At 38.0% G+C, this 19,086-nt stretch overlaps 2 protein-coding genes across 3 annotated transcripts; both read right to left on the bottom strand.

Annotated features, from left to right (window-relative positions):
• Positions 1 to 3,842, bottom strand: LOC128511105 (troponin I, fast skeletal muscle-like). Its single transcript, XM_053483771.1, has 7 exons — positions 3,781 to 3,842; positions 1,725 to 1,756; positions 1,386 to 1,422; positions 1,128 to 1,256; positions 816 to 905; positions 541 to 717; positions 1 to 366 (listed from the first exon to the last, which is right to left on the bottom strand). The coding sequence occupies exons 2-7, from the start codon at positions 1,730 to 1,732 to the stop codon at positions 271 to 273; spliced, it is 537 nt and encodes a 178-aa protein (XP_053339746.1). The 5' UTR covers positions 1,733 to 1,756; positions 3,781 to 3,842; the 3' UTR covers positions 1 to 270.
• Positions 3,843 to 6,769: 2,927 nt separating this feature from the next.
• Positions 6,770 to 19,086, bottom strand: LOC128511084 (uncharacterized). 2 transcript variants are annotated; one of them, XM_053483729.1, is made up of 5 exons: positions 19,039 to 19,086; positions 18,367 to 18,455; positions 11,884 to 11,970; positions 10,888 to 11,072; positions 6,770 to 9,809 (listed from the first exon to the last, which is right to left on the bottom strand). In XM_053483729.1, exons 2-5 carry the CDS (start codon positions 18,443 to 18,445, stop codon positions 8,946 to 8,948), a joined length of 1,215 nt encoding a protein of 404 aa, XP_053339704.1. In that variant the 5' UTR covers positions 18,446 to 18,455; positions 19,039 to 19,086; the 3' UTR covers positions 6,770 to 8,945. The 2 variants fall into 2 exon arrangements, with proteins under 2 accessions (XP_053339704.1, XP_053339712.1); XM_053483737.1 differs by lacking the exon at positions 19,039 to 19,086 and adding an exon at positions 18,618 to 19,021.

Below are 19,086 nucleotides of genomic sequence, written 5' to 3' on the forward strand. Positions count from 1 at the left end.
TGTACATTAAACTGTTTATTTATGCATTGGAAATCTGAATTACTCGACACAAATGTTTGGTATAACTAGACAAATTACAGCTGAATTCAGAAACTTAAATTCCGAAAAAGAATATAACAATTACTACATTGCATTTATTTTGGCTTCTCATTTTCAACATTATCAACAATTTTGTCCACAAGCTAAACCTGACATTTCCATTTCTCAAGCAGCAGCACCCCAGAATAGCAAATCTGTTGAAGCAATAAAGACTAAACAATATATGACTATTTAAGCCTCAGACTCAAACATTTTCTTTCTGCCATCCATGCCAGCCTTGTCTTCCACATTTTTACGCCAGTCACCGACATCACGCAGTTCCTTATCCTGTGACAGAGAGAAAAGTTAATATATTAAAGAATAACATTGTTAAAATGAAGCACTTTATAGAACTTCTATTTAAATGATATAGAGAATAATAGAGATAAGAAAAACCTAAATATTTAATGTCAGGTGTAATTAAAAAAATATATATAATAATAATAATAATCTGGCCCTCACCTCCTCTTTGACCTCCTTCTTCACTTGTTTCAGGTTGGCTCTCAGGTCCAGAGACACCTTGTGTTTGGAGCCGAGCAGAGCCTGAAGCATCTGATCAGCAGACATGCGCACTTTCCTCAAAGCTGGTTTCTTGAACTTGCCCTTAAGGTCCTGAACTTTAATCTTCATGTCCTCAATCTAAAAGTGTGATACAGAAAACTTCATATTAGCAACTTTAATTGGTCATTGTTGTTTATTGGCATGCTGTGGTCTTGTGTGTGTGGTCTAAACTGTACCTCCTTAGAACTTTTGCTAACTTTGCTTTCCAGATCATATCTCTCCTCATCAATCACATCAATCTTATGGTGAAGTTCTTTGCACAGCTCCTGTAAAACAAACCAGGCAAACCAAGGCTGTGAGCTACTACAATCCTTTGTTATTTTTTCATTTTAAACCCAAAATCCAAACAGAACTCATTTTCATTCTTAAATGTTTCTTCACACACAAAGGTTCATATAAATTCTAGACTTTTGGGCCGCTGTGTATTTTTATTGTTTATTTCTTTTCCAATGTGTCTAAATCATTTCTGTTTGTGTTTATGACAATACCTGTAGTGCTTGTGCGCTCCCTGGGAAGGATAAAGGAGGGCACGCATCTGCCATGTACTGTTTCCTTTCCTCTTCTTTTTCCTTTGCTTCAACCTCAAGCAAACCTTTAGCAATGGAGAGCATCAAGCTCTGGAGCACATAGTCATTAGCGTTAGTGCTTTTGCTTTCCTTCTTCCCTTTTATTTTATTAAATGAACAAATAAATGCACTAATAAATAATTAAAAGGAAAGGCAAATAAATGAATAAATGAAAAATACCTTCAGATTATGCTTGCGACTTGATGACATCTTTTTCCTTGAGAGTTTGAATGGGAATGGTGAAATTGTTTAAAATAAAAATGTCAGATAAGTAAAATAAAATTTGAATTTGAATGTCACAATACATATTTGAAATGTATAGTGGGTATTTCTGCATGCTTAAAGCTCCAGTTAACATCAGCTATTTATTTCACACCTTCTTGCCTTACATCTTATTGAAATTCAAATTAACTGCCACATTTGTTTACTTTCACACATTTAATTATTTTTTTTTATGAATTGTTAAACCCACAATGTATACCTGGAACAAGATGATGATAAAGATTACAAGGTACTTACTCCGACATTTTGGCAGGATTTTTTTATTCACCCTGTAGCACAAAGGGAAATCTGTTAATTTGTACAATACTAGCAATATTCAACAAAAGGACAGTATCTTAAATGAATTAAAATGTAAACATATAATAATTGCAAATCTATGGTAGGACAAAGTGGAAACAAGAGAAATTAGTTCAACACAAACCCTTCTAATAAAATAAAAGTTATTAAACTATGTAATTATCCAAACAACTTAACTATATTTATTATAGTAGCATTACTTGTCACTGGAGTGTCTTTTGAACTTGCAGGGTGTATCTTTTACCTATGACCCATTTAAAGCTCTGATTTAGACCTGTATACCTTTTATTTCATCTATAGTACAGCTACATTCTATATAAATAATAAAGGCTTATTAAAAGATAAAAAAAAAATTCCAATATAACTAAGAAGCAAATGATAACATAAAGCCTATAGAACATTTAATAGAAATTGTTTATGTAATTTGCTATTAACTATATTGATAAACTATTAGGCATTTAGGTGGTTGGAGTAAACTATAGTAACTACACATAACCTTTGGAGAAGAGATCCACTGCACACTGAACTGCAATACTATACTCTTAAAACTGCACACAATTTACTTGACACTTGTTTACACAGTCACTCATTACATTCATCATCTGTGATTACTACTACATGCACAAACTGTACACAATCTGCTGTTGTTTGTAATGGAGCCACTGCTTTATATAAATGTGCCATATTTATTGGTCATGTCCGTGCAGGAATAACATACATCATAGAATGTTGTTTCACTCATGACAATAAAAAGCTTTTTTTGACTGAGCGAGAGATGTCTCGACGATATTAAATTCTTCCATAAAATAAAAACTATTAATAACTCATGGCGTCAACATTACATGTATCAGCAGACAAATATTTTCAGAATATCACAGTAAAAAAGCTTATTTTACATGCCCATTTTTTTGGAATCTTTATTTTGGCATGCATTGTGGAAATCAGTGTAAGATGCTATATTTGGGTGAGTATGAGTTTCTTCAGCTCACTGGCTTGAGAGACTTGTTTTTTTGGACGATGGTCAAAAAACATGATACCACTTTAGAGTCCACCTGGACTTCCAGAAATGCCCTCAGATAGCCAAGATGACCAAGACATTAATGCCCATGGGTTATAAAACAGCTTAGGCTTCATAGGATAAGGCTTTGTAAGCTTGCTCAGCATAGCACAAACTGGCGGACAAAAAAGCGTTTGCATTTCATGCAGCTTATCAAGACTCTGGTGTTGAAAAGAATAAATCCAAATACAAGGCAAATATTATGGGACATAATTTGAATTTAATAGATTCTAATTCCAATGTCAGCCAGCACAATTCAAATGCCAGAAGATTTCACCAGACTTAAGATCTCGATAATGTGAGTTAATCTCTCACTTTGCATACACCTCTGCTTCGCACTATAGCGCAGGGATCCGCACAGGAGCCAACACATTCCATGCACACCAGAAATGCCATTCGATGCTTTATATTTACACATGGCGACTTTGGAGACGCAACAAGATAAACAAAATCATATCACTTTCTGGAGATCAGAACACTGAGGAATTTTGTTTCTAGAGCTCGGATCAACACAATTCATCAATCAGCTGATGCATACTGTAAATTCATATCAGCAACTTACCTGACTTGATTTTCATTAAATGAAGAATTAAAGATCCAAATATTTAAAAATTCATCATCTAAGAAGGCCATATATAGCTTTATAAACTTATTTAAAATTGTTGTATTATCATAAACAAAATTCAAATAATAGTGTTTTTTTTCTCCCCCACTGCAATCATATGTACAAATACTAAAGAACACAGTCATATTCTGTTTACTGTGTCTGTTTACTGCAGAACCAGCAAATACCCTCCAGATCACCCACAATTAGATCAGTCAGGACCATCCTAACAGCCAAGGTGCTAATCCAAATGCTCGAATGAAGCACAAATGCTCAAAGAACAGCTGCAGCACAGCACAGCGCAACTGACAGAAAGAGAGAACGCAGACGCTCACCTATGAGCGGAAGAAGGTGAAGAGTAGCTCACAGCCGACAGAGTTGGGGGGCGGACTGTGACTGCTGCAGGAAGCTGGCATTATCTGAAGGTTTATATTGCATTCCCTGATGGTGGAGGAAATCCCATCTTTCTGTTTATGGAAGTAGTTTCACTCAGAGGCCAATGGGCTAGCAAGCACCTGAAACATAAGATGGAAACCTCCGACTCCTCCCTTGACCAACATCATATATAAATAACCCTTCTTTCAAGATAGTGATCCTTAGATTTAATTATTCCTACTAAGTACACCCCCATTATTGAGAGGGTAGGGATGGGGGGATGGGGGGGCAACAAGCTTTGCCAACTGGAGCTGGTAGACGTTTCTCTGAGAATGACTTCTACAGATCAGACGGTCATAGAGGTGAGCTTCATTTATGATATCACTTATTTCTGCATCTGACTGTAGAAATTAGTGATATGGGCAAATGATACTGTATGGCATGAAATAAAAAAAACTCAAGGAACAACTAACATCACAATTACAAATACCCAACATCCCAATGTTGATTCCCAATCTAAGATTCCCTTAGATTAGTTCTTACTTATATGTCTCATCATTTCATTTGTGTTCAGTGGCTGTGGAAAAAAGATGCAGTAGTTGTCTTCATCTTACTAATTAGAAGAAAAAATGACTTTGACAGAGCTATAATGAAATGGAGCCAGATAATTACTATAAGGGCATACACACAGGATCAGGATGCACATACACACACATAAACACACACACATGAACATGCATGTGTGAGGGAAAGTCTCTGGGTACATTGGTTGGGGGTTTAAACAGTTGAAAGACAATTATGAACAGTTTGTGTTTAAAGTGAGCCATGTAGCTCAGTCAAGAATATACAGTAAGTATGAATTGCTCATGTCTTGACCTATAAAAGCTTTGATAAGCAATGCAATTTAATAGCAACAAAATAATTACATATGAAGAGATTTTAGTCTTGGTAGCTTCATAAAGAACAATAGCATTCAATAACAATCTTACACGATCAGAGGTGAGATGAAGAGAGGCAGTATATACTGTAGAGATACACTAGTTAGAAACTGCTTAGTAAGTGTTAAGTGAGTCATAGTACTGCTTTCAGTGTTTGAGGTTTGATTTAAAAATGGAGTACAAATTTAGAAATTTGACCGAGTCTCGGAAGGAAGTAAATTCCAGGCCACAAAATTAACACCAACCATACATAGAAGTCTATACAGGGCACTGGTGGCTAAGTGGTAGGAGTGTTGCCTACCATACAGACGGCCTGAGTGTGTGGGGTTCGATTCCCAGCCAATGCCCAAACCCCAGTCCCTGGATGCAGTGCCGGGACTAAATAGTAGACTGTAGCCCAGATAAAATGGGAGGGTTGTGTCAGGAAGGGCATCTGGCAAAAAACCTGTGTCAAACTTGCATGTGCAGACCGGATGGTCCGCTGTGGTAACACTTGCCTGGTCTTTCAGCAGCCGAAAGACCAGCAACATCCATAGAAGTCTATATCTAGGAACAAGTATAAGGAAAACACATGAGCTTGGCAAACAGGGATATATAAAAAAAACGTTATAATAAAGTTTGCCAAAGAAGAACCATTTTTGTCACATAAATAACCTTTCAGTCCATTATTCTTTAACTTTTTGTGTTAAAGGAAATTAAGTACTGTAATAATTTTACGTTACAAGGTTTCTTTCATGTATATAATATAGACAGATGGGTATATGGTTTAAGTACCTGGAACATGTTGTAGGCAAAGAAAGCATGAAATAGGCACCCACTGCAAATTAGAGAATGTGGGTGAAATATGAGCAGACCCATCAGTGTGCGTGGAAATTTTTGGATATGCTGCGATATAAAAAGTGTTTGACAGAAGGACTAGAAAAATAAAAAGCACTGCTGAAGCTTATAAAGTCCTGGGCTTGGGTTTGAGCACCCTAACTTTGAGAACTTTGTGTAACAAAACACAGTATTGGTGCTGATTTTATATTCATTTTATGTTATGCATACAATACAGAGAATGTAATTGGCAAAGAATGTACTTCTTAAGTTTATGCAACATTGACGTGTCCAAACCTGCTTTGTAAAATATTTAAAGTTGCTAACCTATAGCCTTACACCCCAATGGACAAGGATTTGTTTTTTGTTTCCTGAACTCATGTCTGCTAGTGTAAAGTTTGTGAAGTAGGTCTCCCTGTGCTTGGTGGGTTTCCTCCATGTCTTCCTCCAAAGGTATGCAAAGTAGTCTAATTGACTTTTCCAAATTCCCTTCAGTAAGGTGTGTGCGTGTTTGTAAACTTGTGTATTATGCAATAAATTGGCCATCTGTCCAGGGTGTGCTCCGAGTCCCCAAGGTAGACTCCAGGCCTCCCGCAACCCTACACACTATAAGTGGCATTGAGAATGAGTATTATCAGATGATTCAACATGTTTCTAGTTTGAATTAATATGGCACATAATTGTAATTTATTTATTTTTTCCTTTTTCCAAGGAAAAATCCTAGACAGTCTTGCTGGAAAAGGAGCTTTTTCCAGGAACAGTGGACCCAATACTGGAATGCACCCTGTATGGGATGGCTACAGCAAGGCACGATGAAGACATTTTCACACATATTCACACCCGGGGCAATTGAGTGTAGTCAACCCATAATCTACCAGCATGTTTTTTGGTGGTGGGAGGAAACTAGAGAAAACACTCTCAGACACAGGAAGAGCATGCAGAGAAACACCACGCAGACTATAACAGCTTGAAAGAACCAACATAATCAGCCAAGAGAATATCATAGACAAAATCATTGGCAAATAAACAGGTTGGATCAGCTTATGGTGGTTGTGTAACAATTTACAATGAAAAATATTAAAAACAGTTGCCTATACTGGAGATTTTTAATGCAGTTTAAAAAAAGAAAAAAAAAAAAAAAAATTCGGTATTTTGTATTCGTACACGCTTAAAATCATTGTCTTGAGTCAAAAAATGAATGGATCATTTTCTTTAATATCTATATATATATACAAATGCATAAGACTTTAAAAACAGGATACAGAAAATACATTGCCACATTGTTCCGTTTTCTAAAACAGAGAACATTATAATTTAGGTCAATAAAGTTCACCTGAGATCAAGTCAAACTGTTTGAAATATACAGTAAAAGAATGCACTGGCATTAGGCCATATATAGATTAGACTATGAATTATGTTTTCAGAAAAGGAGCATAGCAGTGGGGAGAGGTTACGATCAGTCAGACAGAGATTCACTAGTCACCACCACAAGGGTTGAAAATACTGCCACTGCTCACAGAATGACCACTGCAACAAAACCTTTACATTACCGGACAGAGCTGTGTCCTGCCGCACACCACAATGCAGGACTCGCAGCATGACGAGGATTAGCCATTATACGGAATATTCCAGAGTATAAAAACATTGTCAGAGTATAAAAAAAAACATTGCCTGACACCTGCATACATAGTGTGAGTCTCACAATACAACCACGCAGGACGAGTTCAAAGGCACCAAAAACTCAGGGACGCACCACCTCGGCACACTGCTCACTAGAATATTAAAATAGAATAATTACTGTACACAAGCACAAAGCAATTCCACACAAGAGGTCGGTCAGAACTTCCTACATGGGTAAGTTAAAACACAACAGTAATTTAGCATTAATTCATATTCAGGACACAGGAAGCATGTGCATCGTATTTATGTAAAAATAGTAAAGGTCTATCTGTGCTGAGCAACAAAGAACCAAAAGAAGTGACATGTCAGTTAAAGAACATTTCACCTGTGCAGTTTCTTTACAACGTCTAGTTAGTGCAATTTAAAAATTCTTCGCAGTAGGTCACTGCTTCACAATTCAACCCATACTAATGCGGACAACCCAACGATACACACTAGTTAGTTCCAGTTTCTCACTTCCCAAGCACCAAAGCTCCAGTTGAGTGCAATAGTTTGCATTTTGCATCATTTTGGGATGAAAAAAAGTAAGGTTTTGTAATGTCACTACATGAAATTTTTTTTGGAGTTCTTGATGAGAACAAAAACGAATACTATATCAGTCTTCATATCTTATTTAAATTACAGTCAAATATATTTGATAGCATTTTAGCGAAGATGTTTAAAGAAAAATGAACAAATCCGGCATTGGTCCAGTACTGTAGTACAACAGGTAAGAGCATCAGGAATATTCAGGAATATCTTAAATATGTTTGAAGATTATGCAAAGATAAGTGATTTTTATTATATATCAGTTTCTGGCTTTTTGAATTTTTGTTTTTCCATTTTTAACATCGTACCAAATACTATTTTTGTTTCCAGTGATAACGCAGAGAAAACTATGGAAATGCCTTGGCACAAAGCTCGTCCTTAACGTTCTGCGAGGGTGTGCAAACCTTTGCACTCAACCTTGAACATTTGGTGATAATCTGATGACAGGGAAAAGGTTGTGACCAGATTCCTCATGGAGGAAAATTCTTACCTACAAGCCATTAAGTATGTCCGCTGGTTCTAAAAAAATAATAAAATAAAAAAAAACCTGGGTTACCAAAATAGTTCCCGTTCAACGCAGGTTCATTTTTACAATGGCAGCAGTTAAAGACTTCATACTAGAACGCTATCTCCCAACCCTCACAGACTGTTCAGGTTTTTGCACTCTCCCAACACAGCTGCCTGGTACCGAGTGTTCTGCTTGGTTTGTGTTTGTTGCTAGCTAACAGACGGACTAAATTTGGACAGTCTGGAGGTTTCAAAGGATTGGTGAGTTGAGAAACATGGCACTAAAATAATTCTTAACTATACAAAGGTAGTCCGTTTGGAGAAGCTTTACACTCCCCATCCAGTAGACATGATTTGACATCACTGAGTCTCCTGAGATTTCCCGTCATGCTGCCCTGAAAGAAAAATGTAACACTATGGCTGCAAACCTCATATTTATAAGACTTCAGCACCAAAGTCTTAACACCAGAGCAGACTCATTTTCGCTCCGGATCGCTTGTTTAGCAGCTATACAGTCTTGATCTTGAATTTTTCCTTTTCAGATTTAGTCTGGAAGAAGTTTTTTTGTTTTTCTATCTAAATGAAGCCCCAAGCTGCCAGTCTCAATATTGTACCAGAAAAATCAGCATGAGGCTGAAAAGAAATGTATGTCATGTTTAGTTCCAAGCTATCTTGCGCGAGATGGCCTGTTTGAAGCACTCGGGATCCGTGTTTCCACCAGGTCGAAGTGTCCTCTCCAGACTCACTAAAGCGTTCTGGTGGCATTCACGGATGTTTACTGGATGCTTGGACCTGAGCAGCTCGTATGCAGCGATCAGCCTCATGTTGTGTTTGATCATGAGGTACTGGATGATGCAAGTAGGAGCGAGAGAGAAGCCATCACGGCAGTGAACCAGCACTCGTTTCCTCTTCCCTGCTGAGGCATCGATGCACTCATTGATGGCATCAAAACAACGCTGAAGCAGCTCTGCTCCATCCTCTCCCGGCTCACCCGATTCCTCTATGTGCACTTTCAGGCGTGACCAGCTGTGCTTGGTCCCTCTCGAGCATGTGCAAGGGATCAAGTTGAGGCATGTTTCACCGGGCAGACTGCTCATATCGATAATACTGTCGATGTTATTCCGGCATAGCATGCGGCCACTATACGCTGCATTAACATTACCGATGTAGATGTAGTCCGTCACTTTGGAGATTACAGGTTCAGAGTAGTGGAAGTGTTCCGGGCCACTGGATTTTGGTTCAGGTGTCTCAGGGCTAGTTTTGACACCCCCTGGTCCTCCTCTGCGGCGCAGTTTCTTGGAGCCGGTCCGTGACGGAGGGTTTGAGTCAGACTCAGAGCTGCTGTTCCATGGCGGTGAGAAGAGTGAGAAGCGGCTAGAGGACTTGCTCTTGCCAAGAAGCTCCACAGGACTCGAGAGGCCTGAGCTGGAGGCAGTAGTCGACCCAGAGGCACAGAAAAGGGATGCTCGTTCTAGAGAACCTGTGCTGCTGGCTGCACCAGCGCTGTGGGCCTGCTCCATCTGCACAGCATCACACAAACAATTTAACAGATTCAATTACACTCAAAAACTACAGGCAAAAATACTGATCGACATTTTATATGAGGGGTGGGTAAAAATACAGTATAGAACATTTTCACAATGTACGCCCTACACAGTTTATAGGTGGGGGAAATAAAAGAAAAAGAATTATCACTATCGTATAAGTTCTTGATGGACTCTGCTACAAGAGGCAAAACTTATACATTTAAACCTTGGATTGCGAGTAACATGGTTTTATATATATATAATTATGTATGTCCGTATATATATATATATATATATATATATATATATATATATATATACACACACACATAATATATATTATGTATACACATTATATATATTATATACGGAAAAATATAAACAGTATTTTATGTATGCAGTAAGCATAGTCCTCCAAATCTGATCTTAGCACTTGAAAATAACATGCTATGATATTAATATCAAAATCAATCAATCCATTCATTCATTTATTTCATGCTTTCAGTAATACTTTCAGTAATATACTGTACAATGCTAATTATTTTAAAAAAGAAGAAAAATACTTTAAATAAAAAGCTGCCAAAACTATATATAGTGCATACACACACACAGAACACAAGTTTGGATTTATTTTCTACATTCTAGAACAATACTATAAATATATGAGATAGCCATAAGAGACATAAATGTATGTAGTTATTAAGAAGCCGCGAGATTACAATTGCTCAACACATGCTCAAGACTTTGGAAGAATCTGATGTGGTAAAATGTGACCGTGTCTTTGTAAACCTACTGGTGATGCACTCGGAACTATTCTCACACTGGAATCCCATGTGGTAGGAGTGAATTATTCACCAAGTTTTTATTTTTGGATATGTGCTGCTTAGATCAGTAAAAGTATAATATATATACAGTGAGGACAATAAGTATTTGATCACCCTGTGATTTTGCAAGTTCTCTTACTTAGAAATCATTCAAATGAAATAAAAAAAAAATCTTCTGTGATAGCTGATGAATTTCGGACTAGTCCACTACCATTATACACACAATTCAACTGTCCCATTGTGCACACCTGTGCCTTGAGGTTGTTCTTCCATTCCTGTGTCTCCAGAGCTTTGAAGCGGCCATTGCTGTCCGAGGACACAGAGAAGCAAAGAGGCCGGTGGCTTCTGGGGGGCAGCTGTGGGGTAAGAGCCACGGGAGCTGGCCGTAACTCACGCTGCTCATTTCTACTCATCATCAGATCTGGACAGGAGCCTAACGAGAGAGCAACAAAGCATTACTCACACAGGATTATTATAATGAAAGTCAAAAACTACAGAAGTAGCCAAAATATTAGAGTCTAAATTTAGTTAGTGGTGGGATGTGCCAAAACACAACGAGCTGACATAACAGAACTAAAATTAAACTGCATAACACTACAAGTGAGGTTGTGGTGTTGCTCTTGCTCACATATCAGGAAGCTAACAAAGAAACATACTGTATGCTGTGTGTGTACACGCATGTGTGTATGGCACTCTCAGAGTGGCCATACAAAACCATGTCCACGACCCTGAATCTAGGAGGACACTCATTAAAGGAGCTGAAGGATCTTTTTGCTCCACAGCAACATGACACAGGCATTAATACTCCCACGTAGCTCACTTCAGACTGCTGCTCAAACGCTTTATTGTTCAGCTGATTGACAAGAAGTGCATTTGATAAGTGTGTCATTTCAACAGCAGTGACAGCACAATGAATCTTTCCGCACAGTCATATTGCGGATCGGCTCGTAAAAACAGCAAAGTCACGAAATCTACAGTCATTTCAAGATGTTTGTAATTTTCACTCTGGATAGCATGGGGAACTGTGGAAAAACCGATTCATCAGACAGCAGTGAAACATTGAAAGGGTAAATATGATTACAGATGATAAGCATTTCACCAGAAAATGTGTGACAGATCATGAGCCATGAAATAAATGTAAAAACATACAGAGTTTCTCAGCAACACACAACACAGACCTGGGATGGAACAAATGTCCTTTTCATTCCTAGTGAGAAAAGATCAGAGTGGATATAGATCCTTACCAATAGCACATGCTGAACGAGAAATGGGCTGGAGCTGTAAATGTTTGCAGATCTTGAGTGTGTTCGGGAGATCCTTGATGATCATGCCTTAAAGGGAAGAAAGAGAATTAAAGACCAGGATCCACCAGCATTCTACATTCGTGAATCATTATTAGGCGATTTTTCCACTGCACATATAGTGGAACCTAGTAGACAAATTAGAATGGTGACGACAATGACAATAAAAGGGTGCAATATGACAGTGCAGTGTGTGTGCACATGAAATATTTAGAACGTGCCTCCTGTGCAAAATTAATATTGGAATACCAGTATAAAGTACATTAATAAAAAAAATATTCTGTTAATCATTAAAAAAAAAAAAGCGTCAATAATCAAGTATTATATTCCCAAGTCTATTAAACTTTCTTCCCGGCAGTCAAACTGCACATGATTGTGTTTGACAAACAGGAATATTAAACACAGCAAAAGATTTTGAACTGAAACTCAGCTCAATATTTTACTTTGTAAACTAAATCTAATAGCTTTGTAGTCTTATACCTCATGAGTCTCCCCTGACCTCATATAAGGACATTACATTTTTTTCTTATTACTATGCGTGTACATCATTGTACATATGGCTTATTTAATTTTATATTGAGATTTAAAACTTCAATATGGAACTGTTAAATGGACCACTTTGTATGCAAACATGTATTTCCATATAACAACCATCAAGGGCACAAATCATTAAGAGAATGTTTGCAAATATGTATTTTCTCAAAAACATAAAAACTAATAATAACCAAGTGCTTAAATTATTGCAACGCTACATAAATTTCCCTAAAATCCAAAATTCAATCCAAATCGTGGTTTAGATTTTTATGCAATTAATTGTGCACCACTAATTGTATTTATTTAATTACTAATTAGGGGCCAAATTTCTTTCTGTTTGAAGACATTGTTGATCAAGTTAAAAAATCTATCAGTCTCTAATTAGCACGACTTGATTAAAAATTCACATTGTTTGTTTGTATGAGGGTTTCTTTCCATCATGGGCTATTTCATGGCAGATACATATCAAACATTCAACCAATTTATACAAACCAATATAATATTAAGGTATAAATATAATGTAAGCCATTTAGAAAGGTAGTAAAAATAAATGTTGGAAAAATAAATATAATTATATGGCCTTGGCCAAAAGAACAAGATTTTATACAAGGTTCTTTTGATGTGCTAGAAATTATAAAACGTTTTTCTGGTTTCATCTTGCAAAATAAGTTCTTTATAGTTTGTTCTGGTAAAAATCGTTGTCTCATGGCATTAAAACTTGGCCAGGTCAAAAGGATATGCTTTATAGTCTGATAAGTGCTACAGTGCTGACATTTTGGAGCTTCCTCACATAGTTCACATTGCAATTATTCTGCCACATTTTGTGATTGTGATTTAAACCACATTATTTAACCATGGAATATTGTTGTTGTTGTTAATCTTTCAGCTGTCACCACAGCAGACCATCCAATGCGCAACTTGGCACAGGTTTTTAGGCCAGATGCCCTTCCTGATGCAATCCTTCCAATTTATCCCGGCTTGGGACTGGCACTGCATCCGGTGGATAGGGCTGTACCAGATTAGATGTATTGTACTTATTTATATATATATATAATGTCTCTAGAAATAGTTGCATAAAGGTAACTTAGACACTATATTGCAAAAAGTATTCACTCACCAATCCAAATCTTTAAATTCCGGTGTTTTAATCACTTCTATGGTTGCGGGTGTATAAAATCAAGCATCTAGGCATGCAGACCGCTTCTACACGCATTTGGAAAAGAATGTGTCACTCTTCGTAGCTCAATTAATTCCAGCGTGGTACCGTGATAGAATGCCACCTGTGCAATAAGTCCAGTCATTACATTTCCTCCCTACTAAATATTCCACAGTCTACATCTAGTGGTATTATAACTAAATGGAAGCAACTGGGAACAACAGCAACGCAGCCACTAAGTGGTAGGCCACATAAAATCAGAGCGGGGTCAGTGGACGCTGAGACACATAAGTACACAGTGGTTGCCAACTTTCTGCAGAGCCAATAGCTGCAGACCTCCAAACTTCATGTGGCCTTCAGATTAGCTTAAGAACAGTGCGTAGAGAGCTTCATGGAATGGGTTGGACGCAGTAGTGTAAAGCACGCCGCCACTGGACTCTAGAACAGTGGAGGCGTGTTCCCCGTGTTCTCTGGGCGACGAATTATGCTTCTCTGTCTGGCAATCTGATGGACGAGTCTGGGTTTGGCAGTTGCCAGGGGAGAAGTACTTGTCTGACTGCATTGTGCCAAGTGTAAGTTTGGTGAAGAGGGTTTATGATGCGTGGTTGTTTGTAGGGCTGTGCGATTAATTGAAATCGTATCAAAATCGCAATGTGAATATGCGTGATTTCTAAATCGTCATACAGCACGATTTTTTGAGCACTCCCGACTTTTCCCGCAGTATGCTATTTGAACAGTATGCTATTTGAACCAATCACAACGCAGTGCGCCTAAACAGAGCACGAGAACAGGAGACTGACCTTAACGACAAATAGACTGCAGAAACAGGGACGCACGCACATACACACACACACACACACACACACACACACACACACACACACTACGGCTCAAACGATTCCTCGAGTAAAAATGATCGAGACGAAATATTCTGCCTCAAAGCATCTTTTAATTAGTTTTAAAAGCTTGCATTATGTTTTTGCGCAATTATTTGCAATCCATGGAAGGGGGGCATTTTAGCGCATAACAGTGTGCATTAGTTTTTTTGAGACTTAAAATCAGCTACAGCCCTAACACACACACACACACACACACACACACACATTTACTTTTAATCATAGGTCTGTTCTAGAGACATTTTGTTACACCTTTACTGGATGTTTTTTTTTTGCCTTATATCTGTTTTAGAGACATGTTACAGGTCTTTGATAAAGATCTATTTGTTTCCCTTTGAAAAAATGTTTCATATTTACACTGTGTGTGTCAAAATCGTGATTAAAATCGAAATCGCAATATTGTTCAAGAAAATCGTGAAAATCGGGTTTGTTTTGTCTATATCGCATAGCCTTAGTTGTTTGGCAGGAGGTAGCTTGGCCACTTATTTCTAATAAAAGGATCTCTTTCATGCTCCCAACTTTGCGGGAAAAGTTTGGGGATGGCTCTTCCTGTTCCAACATGACAGCGCACCAGTGCACAAAGGTCCATAAAGATATGGATGGATAAGCGAGTTTTGTGTGGAAGAACTTAACTGGCCTGCATAGGGTCCTGACCTCTACCATATAGAACACCTTTAATGATTTAGAGCAGAGAAAGGATGGGATGTTAGATGGGAAGCCAGGGCTTTTCATCTAACATCAGTGTTTGACCTCACAAAAGCACTTCTGGAAAAATGGTCAAAAATTCCCATAAACACACTCCTAAACTTTCCTAGACGACTTGAAGCTGTTATAGCTGCAAAGGGTGGTCAACATCTTATTAAACCCATTGGATTAAAAAAAAAGATGTTACTCAAGTTTAAATGCAGGGGAGAGAAATCTTTTGGCAATAAGTATCTCCGGTCTCATGTGTTTATTAGTTTCTAAAATCTCTCTTTCAACACATGGCTTTCATGACCTTCACCAAGTAATAAGCGACAGAATCTGTGATTTTCATGTCTCTTTGATATTTTCTCCATCATCATGAGGCCTGCAAGTGCTTTATATTAATATTTTTGGAAAGAGAAGAAAAAAGAAAAAAATACACCAAATTAGCATTTCCTGGTCACCTAAATCACAGAACACCACTGGTTTAAAACAAACAATGGAAGAATTGCTAAAGACAATTCATTGTCATTGCAAAAGATTGGACAGTTTTAGCATGAGTCTCTGAGTCCACATGTCATGCATGAATACATTACTTACAATAATTTGCTCCTTTGTGCAATTGAATATTCTCACAAGTTTACATTGCAATTTCAATTTCCATACGATAAATTTTGTAGCACAGGTTCTAATACAGTTATTAGTATGAGCAGAAATGACAAGGTATACAACAATACGATTTGGGTACGAGAAAGATGTAAATTTCTGTTCGAGTCTTACTTCCTTCAGAATCAATAAAGTATCTATCTATATTTCAGTGGCACGCATGTTTATAATAATCTAATAGGTACAGATAGTACAGATTAGTTTTGCTTACTAATCCAGTGCGGTCTGTAAAATGACAAGTATTGCTGAGCACTTCGGACTTGCTGTGTGCACTTCTCATGAGTTTTAATCAAAATGTTTTATACCTTTCATCCCAAAAACTGTAATCTGCAACAAATAATCGCCAGGCCCGGACTTCCATGATTTCCAAATGGAGATACACACACTATGGGCAAATCAGCCTAATCTGCATGTCTCTGGACTGTGGGAGTAAACCAGAGCATGCAGAGGGAACCCACCAAGCACTGGGAGAACATGCAAACTGCATGCACACAGAGGTGGGAATCGAACCTGGCCGGGAATCGATCCTGATTGATGCAGGAAAGAACCTATTACCGACTGCCATGGTCCACCCCCTTTCAAATTGCCCTGCATAGCATTCTGAACTTGCAAAAAGGATTGCATTTTGTTACATCTCCTATCAAACATGTATGTTTAAATTATTAGGTAATATCTTTATAAAAATCTGCCCCAAAGGACAAAATGCTTCCCCCCAAAAAAACTGGACATTATTCAAAACTATCTGCAGCATCAAACCTCTTCAATCTTATTAGTCTATATTCAAATAAGGACCTGGCACCAGCTATCCCAAATAGGGCTGCATGATTGATCAAAAATAAATAAATTAAGATCTCAATTCACACATACATGCAATCTCATTCCTGAATGACGGCAATATACTTGCACGTAGTTTCCTGCATTTAGATCATGCTGCATTTATGTGTTCGCTTATTAACTTGACAACAATCCCAGATGCTACCGTATATCAGTCACACTCATTAATTCTATTAATTCACAAATCAGGACAGAGATTAGCAAATGATTCAGTCTTACAACTTGATCGCTTCTCTCATCTCGCTTCCTCATTTACGGCGTTCCAATATTAGCGCACGCTCATATCACACTCATATCACAACACTCACTTGCGCAATTCCAGCCAATCAGAGGCTAGTACCAGTCAGACAGTACCAGCCGAGTAGAAGCTGAGGTGGGGGGTACATTCTGACAACCTGTTTCTGAACCTCCTGGTGCTCTTTTTGTCCGTCAAGGCGCACCCGTCAAACAGCAACGTTTTCTTCATTTCTTGCGTTTAGCAGCGAGTATATACTTTATCATTACGTGTTAGTTTATATTATTTTTTTAGATTAAGGTGTGTGTGTGGGTTTTATTCTTTCCCTAACATACACACAAACAAAAAAATCTAGTACTGATATAACTTACTGTATTAGTTCATTAAACTAGATGCACTGATTTTAGTCGTTACACAGAGACTCTGAGAACAAATCGAAAGCTACAGAGAACTATACAAAAAGTATGTAAAGCTTGAGCAATAAAACCTTTGACAACAATAAAATCTACACTGTAAGCTATGTATTTAATTTAAACTACCTGACAAACTCTGAGATTTACCCAATACTGATAAATATTAATGATATAAACTAATGCATGCAATGATGATGCGCTGTAGTCGGGTTAGTGTCCAAAATGCATAATTGCTATTTATTAGTTGTTGTTTTTATTATTATTATTATTATTATATTATTATTTACATTCAATTTATGTTCAACAGCTTATAAGTTATTCACTTTAAAGAAAAATCACTTTATTGTTATGAAGTGTTAAAAGTCTTCTAAATCTTGATTTTTTTTTTTTTTTTTTTACTTGAGTGAATCGTGTCAGAGTCGTATTCTCAAATCCCATGGAGAAAAATCGTGATTCACATTTTAGCAAGAATAGTGCAGCCCTTATCCCAGCAATACACATTTATTTATTAATTCACTTTCCGGTCAGGATATAGAGTCAGTCCCAGAGAAGTCTAGGTGTACACCCTAAATAGGACACCAGTCCATCAACTACACACACAAAAACACCCAGTTTTCTGAGGTGTGGGAGGAAACCAGAGGTCTCAGAGAACACCCAGACAGGAAACATGCAAAACTCCACACAGACAATAACCTCAGGACTAAACTGGGGAGCTGGAATTTCCCAACATCATCATAAAGTTAATAAGATTATCTGATCTGGTATAGAGACACAGAGAGAGAGAGAGAGAGAGAGAGAGAGAGAGAGAGAGAGAGAGAGAGAGAAACAGACAGAGAGAGAGACAGACAGAGAGTCAGAGACAGAGAGGCAGAGAGAAGGAGAGAGACAGAGAGAGTGAGTGCATGTGTTCATCAAGATTTTAACTCTAGCAATTAATCATGATCTTTGTTCTGCAATGCTGTTGCTTTTTCTGCAGCCCTGATGTTTTAAACAACACAATGGACTTACCATTTTGTTTGGAGTGGGTTTTGTTATCCAGCTGGTTATGTGCAATAAAATCCTTGTTCCATTTTTGCACGGTTTCCATCTTCTGCCTCCTGCATGAAGTAGACAAAATGTCATATTATTATAATTATTATTATTTAAAAATGAAACACTATTTTTATGTAAATAAATGCAGCAGCAGCAGCATCAGAGATGAGCCGTTTCCTTCTGTTTTTGCATTCACAATAACTTAATGGCAAGGAAAACAAAAACACCCCCGCAATTCCGATGCATTCCACCACTTGGCGGCTGGAAACACGACAAATGCAGCCAGAAATAAACGCCAAACCGCGTCAGATCAGGTGTTTGCATGTCTGTCTCAGTGAGCAGAAACAGCCTTCAGGTAACGACAGCAATCGGGTGTAAAGCACTGATAGCACAGGGACATTAGTGTACAATGAGCCGGATCGCTGCGGATCCTAGCGGAACTGTCTGAGAGAGAGAGAGAGAGAGAGAGAGAGAGACAGCAGATCAGCAGCGGGCGGCTTTTAAAGCTCAGCCGGATCTCCTCAGCAGCGCGTGCAAATATTCCCTGCGACATCACAGAGCAGCGCGCGGACAGCGCACCCGACACGCTCGCGCGCAGCCCTGCCGACAAAACGGTATCAATACGGTAAGAATCGGAAAAGCACAAACCCCGGCCATTCACACAGTCTCTGCAGCGCTCAGCTGAATGAGGCTCAC

The sequence above is a fragment of the Clarias gariepinus genome, chromosome 2 (assembly GCF_024256425.1).
Source record: "Clarias gariepinus isolate MV-2021 ecotype Netherlands chromosome 2, CGAR_prim_01v2, whole genome shotgun sequence".
Classification (NCBI taxonomy): Eukaryota; Metazoa; Chordata; class Actinopteri; order Siluriformes; family Clariidae; genus Clarias; species Clarias gariepinus.